Source organism: Curcuma longa, chromosome 1 (assembly GCF_044706935.1).
Source record: "Curcuma longa cultivar G26 ecotype Majalengka, Jawa Barat chromosome 1, ITB_CL_G26_1.1, whole genome shotgun sequence".
Lineage (NCBI taxonomy): Eukaryota > Viridiplantae > Streptophyta > Magnoliopsida > Zingiberales > Zingiberaceae > Curcuma > Curcuma longa.
In genome coordinates, this window is record NC_133861.1 from 7,160,083 (window position 1) to 7,182,114 (window position 22,032).

The window sequence follows — 22,032 nt, forward strand, 5'->3', positions numbered from 1 at the left end:
TCCTGTACCGGTACGTGCTGATCCCGGTGATGTCTAGGGTGTCGCGCAACCCAAGGGGATGAGCGAGCTGCAGCATGACCGGGGCGATGGAGGGAGAGGCTGAAGAGGGTAGTGTCAGTGCCGGACGAGCCGAGCTCGCTGACGGTGCTGTGGCAGATTCCACAGTACGCGTTGATGGGAGCGTCGGAGGTGATCATGTACGTGGGGCAGCTGGAGTTAATCTTCAACGAGCAGGCGCCGGACGGGATCAAGAGCTTCGGGAGCTCCCTGTTCATGGCCTCCATCTCGCTGGGGAACTACGCCGTACAGCATATGCTGGTGAACATCGTGACGAGCGTACGTGACGGCACTTCGTAGCTGACTTGGCGTGTGCCAACTGGCACGAGTACGTAAAAAATGAAATCTGTTGGTTCTACAATTGGTCTTATAATTATTTATAAAAAATAAATTAAAAAATTACATCGAGCTCGAAAAGGATGTACTAAATCACAATTAATATAAAATTTTAGGGATGTTTGATGGTCTGTTCACGTGCGTTCGTTAACATTTTTCATTTTTCAAATCACAATTAATCTCGAAGATTATCAAAAGCATCGAAACAAGGACTTGTTCAACTCCAATTAAAGACTTTAATTAAAAGACTTGACTCATTGCGTGTCGTGTACTTTGAGACGATGCCAACTTTAAAAGACTTGACTCGTTGCGTGTCGTATACTTTGAGCCGTCGCCTAGGACTACATGTCAAGAAATCCTTTGATCGTATTAATTAATGGGTTAGTATAATAGGTCTAAATTTTTAAATAAATTTATACTAAAATATTATAAAATTTATAAAAATTTATATTTTACAATTTAAATGGTGGAATCCAAATTTAAAAATATAATTACACTTAAAAATATTCTTAGAAATATAATAATCTTAATTTTGAAGTATTTTTAAAGTATCTAACGATATAAATAAATTTTAATCAAAATTTATTAATAATTTTAAAAATATTTAAAATTAAATTTATTATATTTTTTACATACTTAACTGTAATCATGTCTCAAAATATAAATTTTATAGTCTAAATATAAAATTATAAATTTTTAAAATTGATACAATTTTGAGAGTTTTGTAATGATCCTGATAAATTATTAACAATCCATTCTAGATCATAAATATAGCGTAATAAATTTAAAAATAGATTGATGAAGTAGAAAAATAATTGAAAATGATTATTTATTTTAATAAATATAAAATATATATTTTGAATATTATAAAAATCTACCTATGCGATTTAGTAAATTATTATTTAAAAAAAATCATATACTCCTAAAACATATATATGAGCGAAAGTAATTACATTCGATCTTCAAGAATTATAAAAAAAACTCAAAAAAGGGATTCGTTCAACTTAGGGGTGCAAACGAATCGAGTCGGTTTCGTGAGCTTTTTGAGCAAGTTTGAATAATATTTTATTCGTATTTGAAATTATTGAATTTAAGCCGAACTCGAACATATTCAATAATTTTTTAAACCGAATTCGAATCTATAATATTATTCATGAGCCGCTCAAATTAAGACATTTCGAACTAAAATTTGATTTTGCTCAAATTAAGGTTTGAATTCAACTCCAATGAAAGACTCTGGAAAGACATACTCTCATTGCGACTCGTATGCTTTGAGATCATGCCGATGAACTTTAGAAAAAAATAAAATTTGTCAATCCCAGTAGTCCTATATGATCCATCTGACGATCATCTATGAAAAAATAAATTAAAAAATTACAATTAATCACTATGGAGAAAGGTATTGCTTCAATTTCGTCCAAATTCGATTTTTATTTACTTTAATATATAAGTATGTTTTGAGGACAAGACCATATCAATGAATTTCAGTAAAAAATAAAATTTGTAATTCTAACGGTTTCGTACTATCAATTTAATAATAATCTATAAAAAAAATAAATAAAAAAATTATAATTAATTATTATAAAAAAATATTATCTTCGTTGAGCAAAATAAGACCGGGTCAATGACCGCTGGAGCGCATGATTGAGAGAGAGAGAGCAGCATCACGGAAATTGCACTGCTTTCACATGATCAATTTATCATCTGTAAAGAAATTACTATAAAAAAAAATATTATATTAATTTCGTCGAGATTCGATAGTTCATTTAGGAAATAAGACCATGCTGACGACCGCTGGAGCGCATGATTTGAGACCGCTGGAGAGAGAGAGAGAGAGAGAGAGCAGCATCGACGACCGCTAGAGCGCGTGATTGAGAGAGAGAGGGCAGCATCGCGGAAATTGCACTGCTTTGACTTCACAGCAACGTGGTGGATGGGGCGGACAGTCAGATCCGTCAAATCCGGAGACTGGAAAACCAGAAATGGAATCGGTCTGGAAGTGTCTCTGTTATAATCTAACGAAAGTGGAAGAGGCTCCTGACATTTTCACAGTCATGGCTTCAGCATTTGTTCTCTTACTGCTCCCGCTGCTGTTTCTTGTCCTTGTCATGCTCAACGGCACAGGAACATAAGCTTGGGCTCCTCCCTCACTCCTCTCGGGCCAAACACTTCTTGGCTATCCCCCTCCGGCGAGTTCGCCTTCGGCTTCCGGCCCCTTCCTTCGGACAGCCGCAACTTCCTGCTCGCTATCTGGTTCGAGAAGATAGCGAGCAGAACAATCGTCTGGTACGCCAACGGCAACTACCCGGTGCAGGACGGCGCCAAGGTGGAGCTGACCTCGGACGGGCGGCTCTCGCTGGAGGACCACGCTGGAAGTGAGGTGTGGAGCGCCGGCGTCTCCAACGCCTCTCACGCTGCTATGCTCAACACCGGCAACTTCGTGCTTGTTGATGCTGTAGGGCAATCTCGTTGGGAGAGCTTTCAGTTTCCTTCCGACACCATACTGCCGTCCCAAGTGCTGAGTCTTGGCAAACATCTTTCAGCCCGTTTGATGGAAGACGATTACTCCGCTGGAAGGTTCACCCTCCAAGTCCAAACCGACGGCAATCTCGTGTTCTACACAGTTTCTGCCCGATTTAGCAGTCAATATGGAGCTTACTGGGCCAGCAACACTGTTGGGAATGGAACACGACTCACCTTCAATGAGTCGGGCAGCATTTACTTTGAGCAGAGTGACAATTCCGTGGTAATCTTTACTTCCGGCGGTCAAAACTCGATGCGAGATTACTACCAAAGGGGAACACTCGATGCGGATGGGGTGTTCAGGCAATACGTCCACCCGAGGAACAACTTGAGCACGAGGGCTTGGGGCGACGGATGGACATCGGTCGCGTTTCAGCCTCCAAATATCTGCGAGGTAACCAACGCGGAGGCAGGGAGCGGCGCCTGTGGATTCAATAGCTACTGCAGGTTCGATGATAATCAACAGGTCAACTGTGAGTGCCCGCCACAGTTTTCTTTCCTTGATCCGGCCAGAAAGTATGAAGGGTGCAAGCCTGACTTTGCTCTCCAGAGTTGTCAAATGGATGCGTCGCAGGCGCAGGAGATGTTCGAACTGTCAGTGTTGAACGTCGACTGGCCTGCTGGAGACTACGAGTATAGCGGTACCTCCGTAGCCGAGGACCAGTGCAGGCAGGACTGCTTAGCCGACTGTCTCTGTGCAGTAGCTACTTTCGGTGATGCGGTTTGCAGAAAGAAGAGACTCCCCCTCTCGATCGGGAGAGTTAGCAATGGAAACATAAGAGCTTTCTTCAAGGTACCAAGAGGTAATAGTTCATCAGCGCTGCTTCCTCCATCTACTAATGATAAAGAGAGCAATAGAATTTGGATATTGTTAGGACCATTGCTTGTAGGAGTCTCTGTGTTCATCCTCCTCGCGGCAGTCCTTCTCGTGCTGTGTTCTTCTTCTGCTTCTAAGAGATCGCGCGAGCTCAGCAATGGCTCGAGCTTGTCATCATTGAGCCTTCGGTGTTTCACATTCGGCGAGCTCAAAGAAGCCACCAACAACTTCAGAGAGGAGATAGGCAAGGGCGCCTCTGGTATAGTTTACAAGGGATTCTTGCAGGATGAAGCGGGAACTTGTGTTGCAATCAAGAAACTGGATAAGGTCTTTCAGGAGACCGAGAAGGAATTCACGAACGAAGTGAAAACCATCGCCCAGACCCACCATAAGAATCTGGTGCGATTGCTCGGATTTTGCTGCGAAGGAACCGAACGGCTTCTCGTTTATGAGTACATGTGCAATGGCTCGTTGATGAGCTTCCTCCTTGAAGACGAGCGACCAGACTGGAACACGAGGATCCAGATTGCACTCGGAATCGCAAGGGGTCTCCAGTACCTGCACGAGGAGTGCTTCAGTCAAGTCATTCACTGCGACATAAAGCCTCAGAACATACTGCTGGACGAGAACTTCGCCGCGAGGATATCAGATTTCGGATTGGCGAAGCTTCTTAAGACAGGCCAGACGCGAACGAACACGAACATCAGGGGAACCAAAGGCTACGTCGCGCCGGAGTGGTTTAAGAGCACGAGCATATCGGCGAAGGTCGACGTGTACAGCTTCGGGGTGGTGCTATTGGAAATCGTATGCTGCAGGAAGAATGTTGACGTGCAAAATGAGGAAGACTCTGCGCTGGTGTTCCAGGCAAATGACTGCTTCAGAGAGGGGCGACTGGACATACTCGTCGAGGGTGATGAGCAAGCAATGCGGGACATGAAGAAGGTGGAAAGGCTTGTGAGGGTGTCCCTTTGGTGCATCCAAGAAGATCCATCACTGAGGCCAACAATGCAGAAGGTAACACAAATGTTAGATGGTGCCTCGCCGGTCCCTGTGCCACCGGATCCTTCATCTTACATCAGTTCACTTTAGGTTGGACAGGGTCAAATTGATTTCTTCAATCATGTCAAAATCAATTTGAATTCATGTGATTCTTTATCAATTAGGTAAAGTTTACTTATTTTATTAAATTTAATGAAATTTTTTAATGACAAGAGTCATTAGTATAGAAAAGAATTAAATCTATTTGTTTTGTGTTTGATGATTTAATATATTAATTGTAGAAAGATGTAGAAGTATGAGTCTAAGTGCAAGGACTTTGTATGATGATTAACAAGTACAATAAAAAAGTCTCTCTTTCATTCTCTCTTTATACTCTCTCACAAAAGATTTTCTTACATTTTTATTTCTTCATCCTAGATCAATCAAAATTTCAATAAATTTGGTATCAGGGTCATATACACCAATGGCTTCGACGAGCTCCCTCCAAGTGCCAAAGTTAACCAAAGACAACTAGAGAATGTGAAGTACACAAATGGAGGCTCTGTTAGGATCCCTTGATGTATGGGGCCTTGTGGAGATCGACTATAGTATAGTCGAAATAAGCGATGGGAATGAGTAAGCTCTTAAGGCGATGAAGAAAAGAGAGAAGAATGTCTTATTCGCAATCTATCAACGAGTAGATGAAATTGCTTTTGAGTTGATTGTTTTAACAGCAACATCACAAGAGACTTAGAGGATATTAAAGACAACATATGATGGAGCAGGATGTAAAGAAGATTCACCTACAAGTCCTTCGAACTCAATTTGAAGCACTACAACAAGAGAATTTAAAAATAATTTCTGTTTATTTCTCCTGAATTATCTCTATTGTTCATCAAATGAAATGAAATGACGAAAAGCTAAAAGATGTTCGAGTTGTAGAAAAAGTTTTAAGATCTTTAGACTCGAAGTTTGATTTCATAGCTGTGGTGATCGAGGAATCAAAAGATTTGGAGCTGATTGCTGTGGTGGATGTTGGGTCGAAGTTTATAAGATCCCTTCAAGCATATGAACAAAGAATATTGAAGAAAAGTGAAGGAAGAAGTTTGAAGCAAGCACTCCAAGCCAAATTATTATTCAAAAATAATGAATCATATAGAAGAGGTCCTCAACAAGGAAGGTCTTCTACAAGGAGAGGAAGAGATGGTCATACTTCTAACTTCAATGAGCACACTCAAAATCAGAATGACAAAAATAAAGATAATAAAAAAGGACATGGATATGGAAGAGGTTGTGGTGGATGTTGGGTTGCAAGGGTGCAAACATAGTTCCACATCTAAAGTACATGGAAAAAGATCATGGGGTTAAAAGGATGGAAAGTATCTCCATTGGTATGAGGCCTTTTGGGGAGAGCCCAAGAATAAAGCCATGAGAGCTTAGGCCCAAAGTGGACAATATCATACCATTGTGGAGATATTTTGATTCCATTGATTTTAACAAGTGGTATCAGAGCGAGACCGCTCTTCACCGGACTAACCGCCGAATGAGCCATGATCCAGATCTAACCATGTGGTTTGAACCTTAAACAAAGGAAGTGGATGCTCCCGTATCTGAATCAAGAGGACCATACACCAGGTGAGAAGTCCTAGTAGGTCGGATGGATCGAGGGGCAAAAATTTCTAGTTGCGATTAGGTGGGAAGTCCTAGTAGGTCGGGTGGACCGAGGGGCAAAAAGTCCTAGCTGCGGCTAAATGGGAAGTCCTAGTAGGTCGGATGGACCGAGGGACAAAAAGTCCTAGTGGATCGAGGATTCAGACATCAAAACGACGTTGGCGGGGCCTGTGGTCCTTTGTTTGAGGGGACATTGTTGGATTGTAAGGGTGCAAACATAGTCCCACATCTAAAGTACATGGAAAAAGATCATGAGGTTAAAAGGATGGAAAGTATCTCCATTGGAATGAGGCCTTTTGGGGAGAGCTCAAGAACAAAGTCATGAGGGCTTAGGCCCAAAGTGGACAATATCATACCATTATGGAGATATTTTAATTTCATCGGTTTTAACAGTGGAATCGAGATCGAGGTTGTGGATGAGGTAGAAATACTGGATGGAGGTATGATAAAACTATATCTCAATATCGCATTTGCAAGAAGTATGGTCATCACTATAATGAATGTTGGTATAACACTAACATTGGAGAAGAAATAGTGAACCTTGTTAATAAGGAGGAGGACAATGAAGGGTCGATATTGTTGATGACATGTGATGGGCCAGAATTTATCTAGCCTATTATATGGTTCCTAGACACATGAGCATCAAACTATATGTGTGGGAGGAAAGAATTTTTCATAAAGCTCAATGAAAGAAAAATGGGCAATATCACCTTCGGAGACTTCTCATAAAGGCCAATTAAAGGAAAATGTAATATTATGTTTGAATTGCAAAATGGAAAAAAGTATGTATCTCATATGTTTATTATGTTCACGATATCAAAAATAATTTTTTGGACATTAGTTAATTATTGGAGAAAAGATATGATATACAGATGAAGGACTTGACTCTTAATGTTTGTGATAAGAGTAATAATCTTATTACTCATGTCACAATGGTCAAGAACAGAATATTCCCACTGAAATTGAGCATCAACGAAGGGAATTGTTTCAAGGCAAGCACTATGGATAGTTCCATTCTTTGGCATCTTCGATATAGACATCTAAATTTTGAGGCATTAACGTTACTTTCAAAAAATAACATGATATTTGGATTGCCAAAGATTGACAGTTTCAACCATTTATGTTAAATATATGTTGTAGGAAAACAACAGAGAAAACCATTCAAAAAAGTATAACATGAGACGAGCATCTTCACAACTTGAACTTGTGCATTCCGATGTCTGTGGACCCATCAAACCTATTTCTAATGGTGGAAACATGTATTTCTTAACTTTCACTAATGATTATAGTGGGAAAACTTGGTATATATATTGAAAGAGAAGAAAAAAATTTTCACTAAATTTAAATAATTCAAAATTTTGGTTGACAAACAAAGTGGATATCAAATAAAATGTCTACGAACTGATTGAGGTGGTGAATACACCTCGTTGGAGTTTGAAATTTTTTGCAGGAAAATGATATTATTCACCCAACTCATAATGCCCCAAACACCACAACAAAATGATGTTTTAGAAAGAAATTTTGAACTATTCTAAATATGGTTCGATGTATGTTGAAAGAGAAAAATATCCCAAAAGAATTTTGAGGAGATTTTATTTGTGTTGTATATTTATTGAACATGTTTCCTATTAAAAGAATTAGAGACAACACTCCAGAGGAAGCTTGGAGTTTACATAAACCAAGAGTGGATCATCTTCATATTTTTTGGAGCGTAGCATGCAAAAGTACAAGATGAGAAGCTGACAACACTTGAAGATAAAAGCCAAAAGTATATTCTCTTTGGCTATTATGAGAAAGCTTGTGATATCAAGAAATGCGAAATTTGATGAAGAACAAATATAAATATAAAATTGAAATAATAACAATAATGGCAACATGAACCAATCTCATTTGGAAAAGAAAAAAATAAATAAAAAGAGAGTGATGAAGTATCATCACTCCCAATAAATTGATACTGAGTGAAGAAGATTTTCTTAAATTTTTATTTCTTCATCCTAATCCATCAAAATTCCAACAGACAGATAATGTAAACAGATCATTTAGTTACATTCACCAATTTACATGAGTTTTTGTGAAAACACAGAATAATTTTCGTTCACACGCCAAACATTATTAATTTGAGAGAAGAAGAAGAAGAAAGATGCATCGTGTCTCAGAGCATGCTGTCGATCCGCGAAGGGAGCCTCTTGAAGAAATTGCTTGGCACCGACGGTTGCTTGCTCCGGAACTTGGGGTGGCGCAGCACGTACAGGCCCGCCAACAGCGCCATCACCTGGAACGGCGTCACGTAAAACAGCACCGCCGCAGCCAGGCATACTACCAGGAATAGGCCGGTGGCCCTCGGATCCCTCCAGCTTAGCAGCGACCGAAACCTCTCCCCCTGCGCCGCCATGTCCCCCACCACCGTCTGTATCCTCGCCGCCACGCTCCGCAGGCGGTCGTACCTCATCCGCACCAGATCGTGCGGCTTCGTTGTCGGGAACGTGTCGAATTCCTCGTCCAGCTCGTCGGGGTGGATCGCCTCTGCCCACGACATCTTCGCGTCCATCTCGGGCGGCTGCCTCGGCCTCCGTCTGTAGTTCCACAATCCGACGAGGAACATATAGAGGAACGCGGTCGGCAGGATCAGCTCCGGGAAGCAGAGCAGTATCAGAAACAGGACGTGGACGAGCAGAGTGGTGATGGGGCTTTTCCAGCGGCACACGTCGCCCAGCCACCGGAAAGTGCCGATGGCGCCGGAGAGAAGCGAGACGATCCGGAAAAAGTTGGCCTTGCTCCTCCTCATGCTCCACATGTGGGAGTCCACGTCCAGCATGTACTCTACCGTCTCCTTTCTCAGCGGCGGTTCCGCCCGCCCGAGCCGCGCTGCCACGATGCTCATCGCCTGGTGCCGGAGGCTGTCGACTTGGCCGACTGTGAAGGGGTGCACGTAGTGCATCTTGGGGAGCAGCGGCTGTCCATAGAGGTAGATGACGTTGGAGAGAGACAAACACGTGAAGCGCACCGCCAGGTGCAGCTCGCCCATCTTCTTCAACCCGGACGGCTGGAGAACGACGAGGGGATACGCGTGCCTGTAGATGCGGTCCATCTCTAGCGTCGACAGCCGGATCCGTACCTTTCCGATTCGCGTGTCTTTCGCCGGCGGTCCGCCCCAGAGATGGCCGTTGTCGAAGACTCCGACAGTGATGACGGTGCAGGGGTCGTACACCTCCCAGGTGTATTGCTCGTTCCATCTGGGGCTGAAGCTGTCGATGATGGTGGTCGTTCGCACCCATTTCTGGCCGTACTTGGCGATGCAGTAGGCGTCGGTGGTTCCTCTGTCGTCCTTGGCCTTCATGGGAACCAGTCCCTGGGCACCGAGGATGCCCACTTCGAGAACTCCGATGGGTTTCTTCCATAGCTGCCGCGCCGTCGGTCGGGTGTCGCTAATGTACATGGTGGATTCGTCCATTACATGGTAAGCTCCTTCGAGGCAAACGCGGAGGTGAATCCTGCTCGAGAACCTCGACTCCTCCGCCGCCCCAAAGCCAAGCCGCTCCATGTTGAACCACCGGGAATTCACCGGTCGGTGGTCGAGCTTCTTCTCGAACAGCGTCAACGGCAGAGCGGTTCGCGTCAGCAAATCATCCTTCCCCGGATGCACGCGGTCCTCGACGGTGAGCACCAGGTGCTCCTCGAAAGGCTCGGCCACCACGAAGACGAGGTCCTCGTTCCACATCTGATTATTATTCACCGACCGCGCGGGGCAAGCTCTGGTTCTTAGCACCTGGTTGCCCACCTGCGCCTTCACGAACAGCTCCGGGAAGCGGTTCCTGTCGCGGGGCACCACGTCCTGGGCTTCGATGACGTTGACTCGGAGGTACCACAACTTGGGCGAGACGTAGACCTTCGAGCGGATGTTGGAGACTCCCTCGCCGTGCGACACGGCGGCGGCATCAGCGTGCCACGCATCCGGGAAGGCCTCATCGGCCTGCGTCCCCATCCACACCGCCAGCATCACCTCACCCCGCACTTTGCCGTCGCCCCTGCGGTCCCCCAGCCGGTACCACTGAGGAGCCAACGGGCTATCCGGCGGGACTCTCGTCGGCACCTCATTCAGGTCGAACACCACTCTGCCGACGCACTCGTCCTGTGCCATCATCTCCCTGTCCTTGACGTAGACTTCGAGATGAGTCGACTGAATCCGCTCTTTGGAAAAGGAAAAGACCTGGTTCCATTCCGGGCTGCTCCTCTTGTCGAAGTGCTTCGTGGATCCCCTGTAGTTTCCCAGCTTCACCTCAACGTAAGGGTCGCAGCTGCCGGTGATTGGATTAGTAGGAAGATCTTTGGCCTTGACAACTCGCACGTAGAGGTACTGCATTTGTTCGACGAGATCGTAAGTGCTCGTGAGCTTGTCGTGGCCGCCCCCGCGGAGTCCCATCCATCCTTCACTCCCGTCGTGCGGCCGCATCTCGCCGAGGAGGGAACTAGAGTCCTTGAGGATGTACTCCTTGGCCTGGCTTGGCTGGCCTTGCCCGTAGTGCACTTGTTGGTATGTCATGATCGGCACCAGAGGAACAGGGGAAGGGCTCTGCTGCTCGACGACGGATTTCGCAGGTAGCGATGAAGCCTGGTGCTTGTTTATGTGATGCCTGGTCTCTACCTTCACCTCGATCGCTTCTTTGATCAACTCCGCTTCTTCCGCAGCATCTGGTTTCACCTCATGCTCAGCTATTGTCTCTCTATGAGAAAATGGAGATTGGGGAGGAGATTTTGGCTCGGGAGAGACGTATAGTTTCAGAGCCAGATCTCCCTTAATCGCAGAGAGAAGCCACTTCCTCTCCAACTGGAACCTCTGGAGGATCTCCTCGCCCTGGCGAACAATATTCACGCCGTGAACTCACTCTGCCGAGGAAATTGCGGCCAGGGAAAGCCTTGCGCTCGTTGTACACGCAAATTTCGACGATCTCACCATGGAGGTTCGTGGGGTAGTCGAGGTTGAAGCAGAGCTTCTGGTTCCACACGGGGTTGAGGTCCTTGTGGACCGTCCGAGTGCGGCTGCGCTGGTTGCCGAAGTCCACCTCGACGAAAGCGTTCGCGGAGCCTTCGCCGTCCTTGGGAATAAGATTGCAGGCGTCCACCACCTCCACCACCAGCTTCATTATCACAACCCACAGCTCTGCCACCTTATCGTGCCGACAATCACCCGCTTTTCAGTAACTGAACCTTAATTCCCAAGCAAAGTGCCTGCTTTCATGGAGTTGTCTCGTGAACGTGAGCCTGGAGTGACGACGAAGGGAGGCTGAAGCTGGGCAACATTTAAAAGATGAGATGGAGGGAATAAAGATAAAGGAGCTTCATGATGATGGAAGCTAATGATGTTGCTGGGCTGGTGAAATCTACAGCTACTCTTGGATTCTGCAAATCATATTCTAAACAGTTTTTAGACCAGCAATGGAGTTGAATGAATTGGCTCCTCGACTGAATCAACTGAATAGATGAGTGCAATTTGATTTTAGAAACACTAGTTGTCTGCCTTGATTGAAAATGGAAGAATACATTAGGAAGCTTAGATGTGCTTTATATAAAGAAGCTTTCCTTGAAGCTTTATTCTGTGATTTGCAATTAACTACTTGATCGGTGATCGTTTGTTCCACAAGCACAAACCATTAGGAAGCTTAATTAAATGAGTAATATATTTCCTCCGAGAACAACACATGCAGATACAGAAGTGGAAGAACAGACGTGATCAGCATTCATGGGTGCGTCATAACCACCTGTTTGAAGAAAGGAGCTCATTAAATCTGAAGGATGCATCACCCACGCTGTCCCCATCTTCTCCGATTCCCGGTGCATCGGCTGTAGATGGAGGTAAAGGAAGAGAGAGAGGCGGCGTCGGAGTGTTGCCTGATAGCTGCTCCCACATCAGGACGTGGATCCGGATCGGTTTCATGGCGTGCCTGTGGAGGGAGAGCTTCTGGCTGAGGGAGATGGTGTCGAAACAGCGAATGGCTCCTGCAGAGGACACCATCCATGGGAGGACCTTCTCGTTGGAGACCCTCGAGATCACCAGCAGCTTCGAATCGCTCCTCGCTTGCCGGAACAGATCCCCAAGGCCTGAGCGCGTTGAAGCTGCTTCAATGTCTGTTTCATCTACCGAAGAGATGTAGATGAAGCCCTGCGAATCAAAGAATGGATGCACTCAAACTCAACGCCTCGGTGAAAATTGACTGAGACACAGTGATTTCAAGAGCAAACCTCTTCAGTGCGACTAATGGAAAACCCCAGCTTGGTGTCACCTTCTTGGAGCTTGATGTCGACTGCTACTTCCCCAGCAGCCGGTGTGTACCAAAGCCGAACTGCCTTGACCACTCCAATGTCGACGCCGTGGTAGTCCTCGAAGCCGTAGAGGCTAGCGTTTGCAAGGTTTGAGAGGTCTGAAAGTGATCCAGTGTTCACCGTCGCAGAGGCAGTCTCGCCCGATATCTGCAAATTAAGCAATGCGTGAAGAAGAGTACTCGATCATCACCATCACTCTGTCAAATACTGAAAATGGGTAGGTAAGATCACCTTGGTTAAGAGAGCCTCAGTCTGCACACTCATGAACTCGATGGGGACGCCGGAATTCTGAGAGCAGTAGAGCCAGGAATTGGCACGGGCCAAGGTGTCCTCGAGCGAATTGTACCGCGATGCAACTGCGTCTAAGGCCTTTGGAAGAATCAGCATCGACAGGAAGCAGCTTGAGTTGGCCACTGGAAGAAACTCCTTCATCTTCTTTTCCCAGTTGTAGGAAACATATCCATCCTGAAGCCTGGCAGTGCTTAGAGCACAGACGACCCTGGAGCTCCTTGAGCCTTAAGAGAAGAAATAAACAAGGGATTAGTGATTGATGAAGAATAGATTAATGAGGAATTTGTGAGCTCATTCTCCATGAACGACCCCTTAAATTCTCAGAAAGTACGGATGCTCAATGTCAAAGTCAGCCACTACAAGTAAGCAAGCACATGGGTAACTGCTGCAAGCCAACCACTTGTTCAGAGAACTGGAACAGACGAAATTTCATGCTTGATGTTGACATGCTTCATTTAAAATATCAAGTTGGCCAACTTGTGAATTCTACAGAAATTCTATTGGCGATAATTTCCAAGGAAGGTGATGGAAGAATGCTAATCATAATGCAATTTTTTACTAGAAAAGAATATAAAAAAAGTGTTTTTATTTTCTGTTGAATGATCTTGTTTCATCATGGCTTGCAGGGCATCACTATCCTAACCATTTGATTAAAACTGCAAATTAACAAGTTTAAGTAAAGAAAATTGAAGGATAGCAAGAAACTTAATCAAGCAGAAGATTTGCAGAGATTTTGTTTCTATGTAGAAGTAGCAAATAGAGGAGAAAAGGGAAGAGAATAGGCATACCCTGCAAAGCGATGCACTCGCTCTCGAGGCGGTCGACGAAGCCGACGGCGTAGTTGGGGTCATTGATGGAGCGGAGAACGTATTGGCGGCGACCGGAGGAGCCGTGGGGAACGATGCAAGCCTGCAGCTCGACTGCCTCTCCGCCGCAGCGACGAACTCTGACCTCGATGGAGGTGTCGTTGCGCCTGTAGGCGGAGTGGAGCAGCTTCTGGATGCCGCTCTTCCCGCCCTTGAAGGGGGAGCGGATCGCGGGCGACCCCCCTATCTTGATCTCCTCCACCACGTCCCCCGTCTGCAGCATGTCACCGCCCCACTCCTCCGCCCTCGAGCTCCCCGCGACGCACTCGATCGCCACCACCGCAGCCCGCTCCGCCTGCTGTTGCTGCTGCGGCCGCTCCATTCGCATCCCCCGCCGCTGCTCCGGCTCGTGGTTCACCAAGCGGGGGTATCGGAATCCAAAATTCACAAGGAATTGTTAGGGATCTCGGACCAAAGAGCGATCTTTACAGACTTCTCGATCGTTGGAAAGGTTTTAAAAGCCGAAAAATTGCAGCTTTCCGCGATCGGAGATCGTACAACGTGGAATCCACCACAAGTTTGGATTTTTAATCAAGAAAAACAAAGAGGGCGAGGGAAGAACAAGAAGTCTCCGCGGTAGGCCGTAGGTCGCGGAAGCAAAAGGCCAATCGATCACAGAGACACCAAGATTCTTCCTTGAATCGAATTTATGGAGATTCCTCTGCAACTGCGAGAGCAGAGAGAGGCACAGCGCGAGAGATCGGGGCTTGGAGGTGACGCGGGCATCCATTTAATTATCCAGCGCTGAGCTCGAGGTGTCACTGTCGAGGTAGCGGTCTGTAGCGTGAGGTCGTCGAACTGTTTCCTGTTCCCTTTCAGCCACGAACCACCAGATCCTCGTGTCGTCGCAGTAGCACGGTGCGCGTGTTTCGCGAGTTGATGAGGCCGCAACTCTCTTTCCTGTATCTCCGGATACTGGGGATTCGTATCCCGGTCGTCCTCGCAATCTCAGCCGTTGATTTTCGGTCAATCGAAATGGGCCGGCGGATAGACAGCCCGCGTGGTGCGATGTGACCCGCTGCATTCCTACCGGAAAAGGCCGAAAGCGCGGTTCGTGGAAATTAAATGAACCGATAAGAAGCCGAAACGAGAAACCCTCTCGCACAAACCCAAGTCTATGCGCAATTACGGTGGATATCTCAGCCACTCTGTTAAAAAGAAGCCGAAACGAGTAACCCTCTCGCACAAACACAAGTCTATGCGGGCGGGCGGACGGCCGGGCGGACGGTGGAGTTGGCGCTCATCTCCATCGACTTCCCAACACCACATCAAGATAATTACAGGAAGCATTTAACAAGACAACGGGGAAAGCGGCTGCTGATTTTCCAACTCTATGGAAATTTGGGGCCCTACAAAAGGAAGTGTCTTTGAAATATCTGAACTACCTAAATACAAAGTCAAATAAATTAACGTACGAGAGTACCTTTCGACTAATTCTGGAGCCTCTGTTTTCTCGAGAATCTTCCTAAAAAATTTCAAAAATGGCTGCTGCGACTGTGCATTGAATTCCATGTACTCTTTCCCATTCAACATTTTATTTGACTGCAAGGCCATTAAACAGCAAGGAAAGGGCAGTTGGAGCATCACATGATTGGCCTATGAGTCTGTACGAGCTACTACTCTGCATAAAAAATAAAATTCATTATTTTAACGATTTTACATAATTGATCCCATGATCATTTATAAGTAGGTAAATCAAAAAGTTATAATTGATCATAACAGAAGAGGACAGTGTCTCAATTTCATCAAGTTTGATCCTTGTCCACTACAACAAATTTGCTCCATAATAACCAACTCAATCATATTCTAAGGACATGTACAAGCTAACACTCAATCGGGTAGAGTTAAGCCCAGCACATCTTAGATCCGTCTAAACAAATAGATTGTAAAATGAAAGGTAACTACATGGTTTGCTGTAACCCTGAAGCATTTCTTTAATTAGTCATCTTAGATTTACTACGATGGTCGATCATATTATTTATACAAGATCAATGATTAACTAAACTCGAATGATATTTTCGTCAATCAAATAAAGAACTAAACTCAGTTTTTTAAAAAAAGTTCGAGTATTTTTTTTTATGGTTTGGACCACCATTTTCTAGCCTGTTCGATGGCAAGATGGGAGTAACAGATTTTTTATTTATTTTATTTTTGTATTGTTTGGACCACCTATACATCTTTTAGCGTGTTGTATAGCAAGATAAGATCACTGTTCAATCCATTTATGAATGGACTCATCCAATATGAAACAGATTGGTTCGGGTGCATGCCTAATTTACTGATTAGCATGGATATTCTCACAAATCATGGATTTTACAGGCATGAAACGGAAGAGAAATTGATTCAGAGTCAAATTTAATGAATCATAATTTTTTATTCGAATATTAAAATAAAACGTAGTCGATTGCTAATCAATTTTTTTTTTAAATATTCTATTCGATATCAAATAAAATCCATATCAACTTTTCTATCATTTAATTTTTTTATTATCTATCATGCCTTTAAAATTTAAAAGTATTTTTGATTTTTGTAATATAAGATTCTCTTTTAATCTCTTGCTTCTAGAACAATCTCTATTCGATTCCACGTCCGAAATTAGGAAACAGACGGATAAACCCAAAACTTGCAGTCTTTTTTTATTAATATTGTTAAAAGTTCGTCCTTATTTTTTAAAAAAATAAAAAAGTCTCTCATCTTATATTTTATCTAAGAATATTCTTATTTTATTTCGAGATATTTTTTTTTATTTTAGTTTAGATTGTAATAATTATGAACATAATTGCTACCATATAAAAATATTACTATTAACTTAATTGAATTATAACGCATAAAATAATATTATATTAAAATATTTTTTACTAATTTAATTTAAATTACTCCAATTTAATTAAAAACCCATCAAATTTAATGAAAATTACTTAATATATATATCTATATAAGTAAAATGTATATCCAAAATCGAGACTACAATATTTGAGATTTAATAGTCTTCCATGTCTGACAAAGTATCACATTAGAAAATACTCTCAATGTCTTATAACATGAATTTATATGTTCTTATAAATTTTTTTACAGTCCAACTGCTCTTGATTAAATAAATTAATATTTATAATTTTCCATAAAAAGTGTATCAATTTCTTCAAAAAAAAAAAAATGTCAAATCAACAGTCTCATATGATCAGTTCTACGATCATTTATGAGGAAGTAAATTAGAAAACTACAATTGATCATGACGAAGGAGGGCATTGTTTCGACTTCACCGAGATTTGACTCTTGTTCACTTCAATAAGTATGTTCCATCGTAACTAACTCAACTATGTGTTGCGACCATATAAAGTGTATCAAGAAGACATGACAAGATGTCTAATAACATCCGTTTATAAATAGACATCTTTTGTCCTATGTGTAACAAAACTTTAATCATCCTCCATAGGGTCACAATAAAAGACACATGAAGAATATATGCTCCTGTATCTTCATCACTTGTCTATAGAAGACATAATATCTATCCTCCGATCCAAATAGTTTAATTTATCTCTATTAATAGGGAGGCGTCTCTTTGTTAACATCCAGAATGTAACTACATGACTAAATTTTATATAAGACTTTCCATAGTGTCCGCACTTATAACTTCTTAGGATTGGAGTTCCTAAAAAGTCTTAACCACACCTCCATCCTACTCAAATTAATTCAACATCTTCTTATACATAGCGTTCATCAATGATCTAGTAATCATAAGGATAAGATCTCGAATCTGAAACAACAATTTGTCTAGTAGAAAATCCGAGTGCACTAACTAATTATAATTATGACTCAATAGTTATTATAATTATATATAATTATTATTATAATATTATTTAAATGATTTTGATTAAGTTGGATAAGTTTAAGCAATTTTAACAAACTTTATACCCCTTCTCCTAATTTTGGCCTTTGCCCTTAGCATCTCTTCTTTGCAGCTCCCCTCCCTCCTCGCAGTAAACAAAGTTCATGAAGAAAGAGGAGAGAAATAAATTCTGTAAACTAGCTTCCAAGATTCAAATTAGTCGAATCATATTCGTGTGATCAGCAGCAGCGATGCTGCACATCGTTGTCGGCAACCCACAGTTCTGCAAACTAATCTCATGTGACAGACCCTTCACGCCTCAATCGATCTCCTTGCTGTCGCTGCAGTGGCCATTCACTTCTGCCGTCGAGCAAAGGAAACCTGCTGCCCACACTCCGTGCATCCCGTTTACTGACGCCGACGACGCACGAGGGCAAAGCCACCTCCGTGAGTGGTGAGGCTGATGATGATGACGACGACGACGAAGACGATTATGGTGGCTCTGCATCCACCAACAGTGGAGGTGGTAAAAAAAAAAAGGCAGATCTCAGGATGATCACTTCGTCTTCTTCGTTGGATACAGCTGCTCCACATATATACCTTTTCTCCCAACCAAAAGTCTGCATTCAATTCCTCAAATACGACTTGCGTTTGCCAATTGGCCATCGTTTAAGAAGAAAACTACAGTGCCGGTTTCCTTATTGAGAAACTACTTGAAACTTAAAGTAAAAGGAACTAGGTACACTGCACACTACAGATATATCGCCCGATCATGAGTTGTGGTAAGGCTTCTGCTTCCTAGACGAGCAGGTGCAGCTTGCTTGGCCTTCCCTTAACACCTTGAAGAAGAACAAAACATGCATCGAGTGAAGGTTAGATCGAGGAGATGAACAAAGCATGAGATAGTGATTAGAATGAAATAAATACCTTGACTTGTCTCTGGAGATCCTTAATGTAGTCGACGGCCAAGTCCAGCATGTCTGCGGTGTTGGTTTGCTGCAGATCACTGGGGCAAGTTAAATGAAGGTCTTGGCACAGATACTGTTCCATTGGAAGGAATGGAGATGCTCACCTTGTCCATGTTTGGAACCAGTTCCTGCAATTTCCGCATCCTTTCGCTGATTTTGGTCCTCCTCACCTGGTAATCAAGACTGATGCAGGTCAAGAGCCTAATCCGATTAGGGTTTTCAGATGGAGAAGGGAGGAGGAGAAGACTGACTGACCCTCTCTGCGATGCTTCGGGGGTGCGTTGCGCAACCCCGCTTGGCTCTGATCCGGCAGGGGACTGCGTCCTGGAACTGGATGAGTTTTTCCATGGCGGCCATTTCTGCGGTGGCCTTTGGCAAGCTGAGCTGGTGTGGGAGACCTGCGACATGGTTCCTCAGCTCCACCGCCTTCCCTTCCTCCTCTCTGCTTCCTGTTCCTGACAGCTTGTTGCCGGCGAGCAACGAGGTTTCGGCCCAAGATGTCATCGGAACTCCGGCGGCGTAACGCTGGCTACTCTCGTCAGGACTGCTTCCGCCCAGTTCCTCGTCCCCCATCTCCGATATCTGCGACATCAGCGAGCTTTGCCTGGAGGAGAAGCTCATCGGGTTCTTTAGCCTGCTGCCTGAATCCCCCACGGAGTGACCGAGTCCCCCGTTTCTGAAACCTTCACTCAGATCTCTTATCAGAGCATAACCTGAAGCATTCGATCAGGAAAATAAATCAGGATCCGATCCAAAAATCAGAACTTTGCACCGTAAAAACTATAAAGAGGAGAGTTTTGATGATTTTAATCACTGTTTTGTTGTCTCTTTGATGTTTTTTTGCTAAAATGAAACAGGTTGTTCATTCCGACAGATAAAAAGTAAGAGACGGTACCGTTGTCGGAATTCAAGTGAGAGAAAAAACCGGCAGGAGTGCTGCTCTGCCGTGCGAGATTGCTCAGATTGGAAGATTTCCTCCCGCCGCCGATTTCAAGCTGCTGCTGCATCTCCTTGTGGTTGGATCTCTCCGCCAAGCCATGGTTCAGTAAGTGAGTCTGCACGGGGTGATGGTAAATCATGCCCGGAGAAGAAGAGAAAGGGCCGGCCGGCTGAGAGCTGGCAAACTCCGGCGGCTGGAACTGGGAGCATCTCTGGGCGGCGCCGCCGGCGAGCTCTCCGAAAAGAGAGCTCGGAGCCGAACGGAAACGGAGCAGGCCGGAGTTCAATTGCAGGCTCTGATCTTGCTGGTAAAAGTGGAGCTCGGAATCAGATTCCTCTTTTTCCACCGGCCGAGGAGATCCGTAGATCATCTTCCTCCTCTGCTCTCCTAAATCCCCCATAAATTAATCTCAAATGAAAAAGACACTCCTAAATCTACTGCATCTTCAACTCAAAATATCAACAAAAAGGAAAAGAAAGATCCAAAAACCAATCTTCCACTTGTTCCACTCACCCAAAATCTTTCTCCGCCGGAGCACCACCAGCGCCAAACTAATCCGAGTCCCTCCGCCTCCGCCCGCTATTTATAAAGCAAAGTGACAAAAACACCCTCAAATCTAGCCCTCCGATTTCGGCGCCGTATTTCCGTATTTACCGACTTACCCTCGACGCATTTTACCAAATTGGGGGCCTTTTCGCTGCTAAGAAATCTGATTCAGATTATTATTTTTTAATTCAAATATTCAATTTTTTTAATCCATTAATTTTCACAAGAAGTAAAGAAGTGAGAATGACGTCGATGTTTCAGAATTGTTTTCTTATTGGGTGATGGATCGACGATATGAAAACGACCATGCGATCCAGCGCCGTGTGATTGACTTTGCACGGCTGCAGATCCAGTGAGCCAGCGCGTCGGCCACAACTGCCTCAATAGATTCTTCCCCTTTTCTTAAGTCAACGTCGACGAGCAGAAGGCCAAGTTACGTACGACGCGTGTTTGAAGACGACGGCGGCAGCCGAGTAAGGAAGGGGCGTTTGACTTTGAGCACGTTGACCTGTATGGGGCCTGGTAAAAAGAAGTCAGCGACACGAGGCTTGAGCTTTTAACTGTTCAGATAGGGGCGAGGAGTCGACTTCATGCGATTCTCGAGGGCAGTGAGAGCAGAATCAGATGCGCGTTGAGAGCAAGCCTCGAGGCTCCATCAGCCGATGAAGATGTCTTCTGCTTATTCCTGAAAGGGCCATGCGCAAAGGAAGGATGCTCTGGCTGTGGACATTCCTGGCAAACAATTAAGGTATTCTTTGTGTTTAGCTGCTACATATCTTCGTAAGCATCTCGGTTCATGCTAGTTCATCCTTCTTGTTAGGTCTAATCTCTATTAGTCGACGCGTGGCTCAATCGAGATCGCCTGACCTAGCTCGATTGACGCCAAAATTGGAAGGGCCATCGCACGTGCGCCCCGGCCTCGACAAATGAAGGCCCATGGGCTTTTGAGCATCCTACCAAGTAGTCCAACAGCTCAGCACATTGGGTTTTTTACGTCCGATAAATATACTGTAAGATTAAATTTATTGGACAAAAAGGTCTTTTTTATTAGAATTGTTAAAAGGGTATTTATTTTTCATTAATAATTAAAATAGCATCCTATTCTATTTTTATTATAGGGTGAGATGTTTTCTTATGAATAATGAAAAAAATTCTTTTTGACAATTCTAATTATATATGAGAAATGCTATGTTGCGTGATTTTTCCTGCGCGATCTATGCGGGAAATTGTTGATCCATCGTTGTTGCCGCTCTCGTCGCATCGTCTGGCTACTCGCCGGTCGTCGCCTCGGGCGCGATCGATGTGCCACTCGTCGGCACTCCGTCCGGCGTCAGATTTCGATCGGATAGTGGTCGGAATCCGACGTAATTCGATCGGAAATAACGAAATCACGCGATCGACAGTGGCGCGGCCACTGCCGACCGTGATCGAGCCGAATTCTCGTCGAATCACGATCACTGAACGACAGAGGACGGGCCGACGTTGTACGTCGATCCTTCCTCGATCGATCACCGATCATGATTTGATCGGAATCCAACTCGATCGCGATCGACAGTGCATACAACATATATAAAGACTTCTAAAATATTCATCTTGATATGCAAATTTTATTATTTTTATTTATTTTCTTAAATATTTTATCGCGCACCACGTGCACTGCAGCATCTATCAACGAGTCTCGGGAAGAGAGAGAGAGGCAGTTGCTGCGTGCGATCGCGCCTGCGCACGGACCTCAAATTCTCCATCAAGATGAGTTCATAGATTTCTGGTGGAGTCCGGAATTCGTGCTCAGTTGACTGTGCGGACGAACTGCCGCCCTCTTTGCGGAGATCGAGAAGCGGAGGCGCCATTAGCGGGCGAGGAGGTGAATCCCGAACTTTTTTCTCCATTGTTTT

The 22,032-nt window shown here is 44.3% G+C and overlaps 4 protein-coding genes across 6 annotated transcripts; 1 reads left to right on the forward strand and 3 right to left on the reverse strand.

The window, feature by feature from the left end:
• The first annotated feature begins 174 nt into the window (after positions 1-174).
• Positions 175-5,037, forward strand: LOC141823394 (G-type lectin S-receptor-like serine/threonine-protein kinase LECRK3). Its single transcript, XM_074710677.1, has 2 exons — positions 175-336; positions 2,438-5,037. Exons 1-2 carry the CDS (start codon positions 175-177, stop codon positions 4,820-4,822), a joined length of 2,547 nt encoding a protein of 848 aa, XP_074566778.1. The 3' UTR covers positions 4,823-5,037.
• Positions 5,038-8,534: 3,497 nt separating this feature from the next.
• Positions 8,535-11,523, reverse strand: LOC141827943 (FT-interacting protein 1-like). Its single transcript, XM_074715294.1, is given in 2 exon segments — positions 8,535-11,262; positions 11,264-11,523. Coding segments are annotated over 2 exon segments (2,988 nt in total).
• Positions 11,524-11,901: 378 nt separating this feature from the next.
• Positions 11,902-14,558, reverse strand: LOC141827953 (uncharacterized). The gene is made up of 4 exons (XM_074715305.1): positions 13,780-14,558; positions 12,932-13,215; positions 12,620-12,847; positions 11,902-12,539 (listed from the first exon to the last, which is right to left on the reverse strand). The coding sequence occupies exons 1-4, from the start codon at positions 14,183-14,185 to the stop codon at positions 12,129-12,131; spliced, it is 1,329 nt and encodes a 442-aa protein (XP_074571406.1). The 5' UTR covers positions 14,186-14,558; the 3' UTR covers positions 11,902-12,128.
• Positions 14,559-18,317: 3,759 nt separating this feature from the next.
• Positions 18,318-20,130, reverse strand: LOC141845095 (transcription factor bHLH130-like). Of its 3 annotated transcripts, none has more exons than XM_074733157.1 (6): positions 20,105-20,129; positions 19,547-19,970; positions 18,907-19,364; positions 18,756-18,821; positions 18,611-18,679; positions 18,318-18,522 (listed from the first exon to the last, which is right to left on the reverse strand). In XM_074733157.1, the coding sequence occupies exons 2-6, from the start codon at positions 19,959-19,961 to the stop codon at positions 18,454-18,456; spliced, it is 1,077 nt and encodes a 358-aa protein (XP_074589258.1). In that variant the 5' UTR covers positions 19,962-19,970; positions 20,105-20,129; the 3' UTR covers positions 18,318-18,453. The 3 variants fall into 3 exon arrangements, with proteins under 3 accessions (XP_074589258.1, XP_074589251.1, XP_074589243.1); XM_074733150.1 differs by having other exon boundaries at positions 19,547-19,978; positions 20,105-20,128; XM_074733142.1 differs by having other exon boundaries at positions 19,547-20,130.
• Between the last annotated feature and the right edge of the window lie 1,902 nt (positions 20,131-22,032).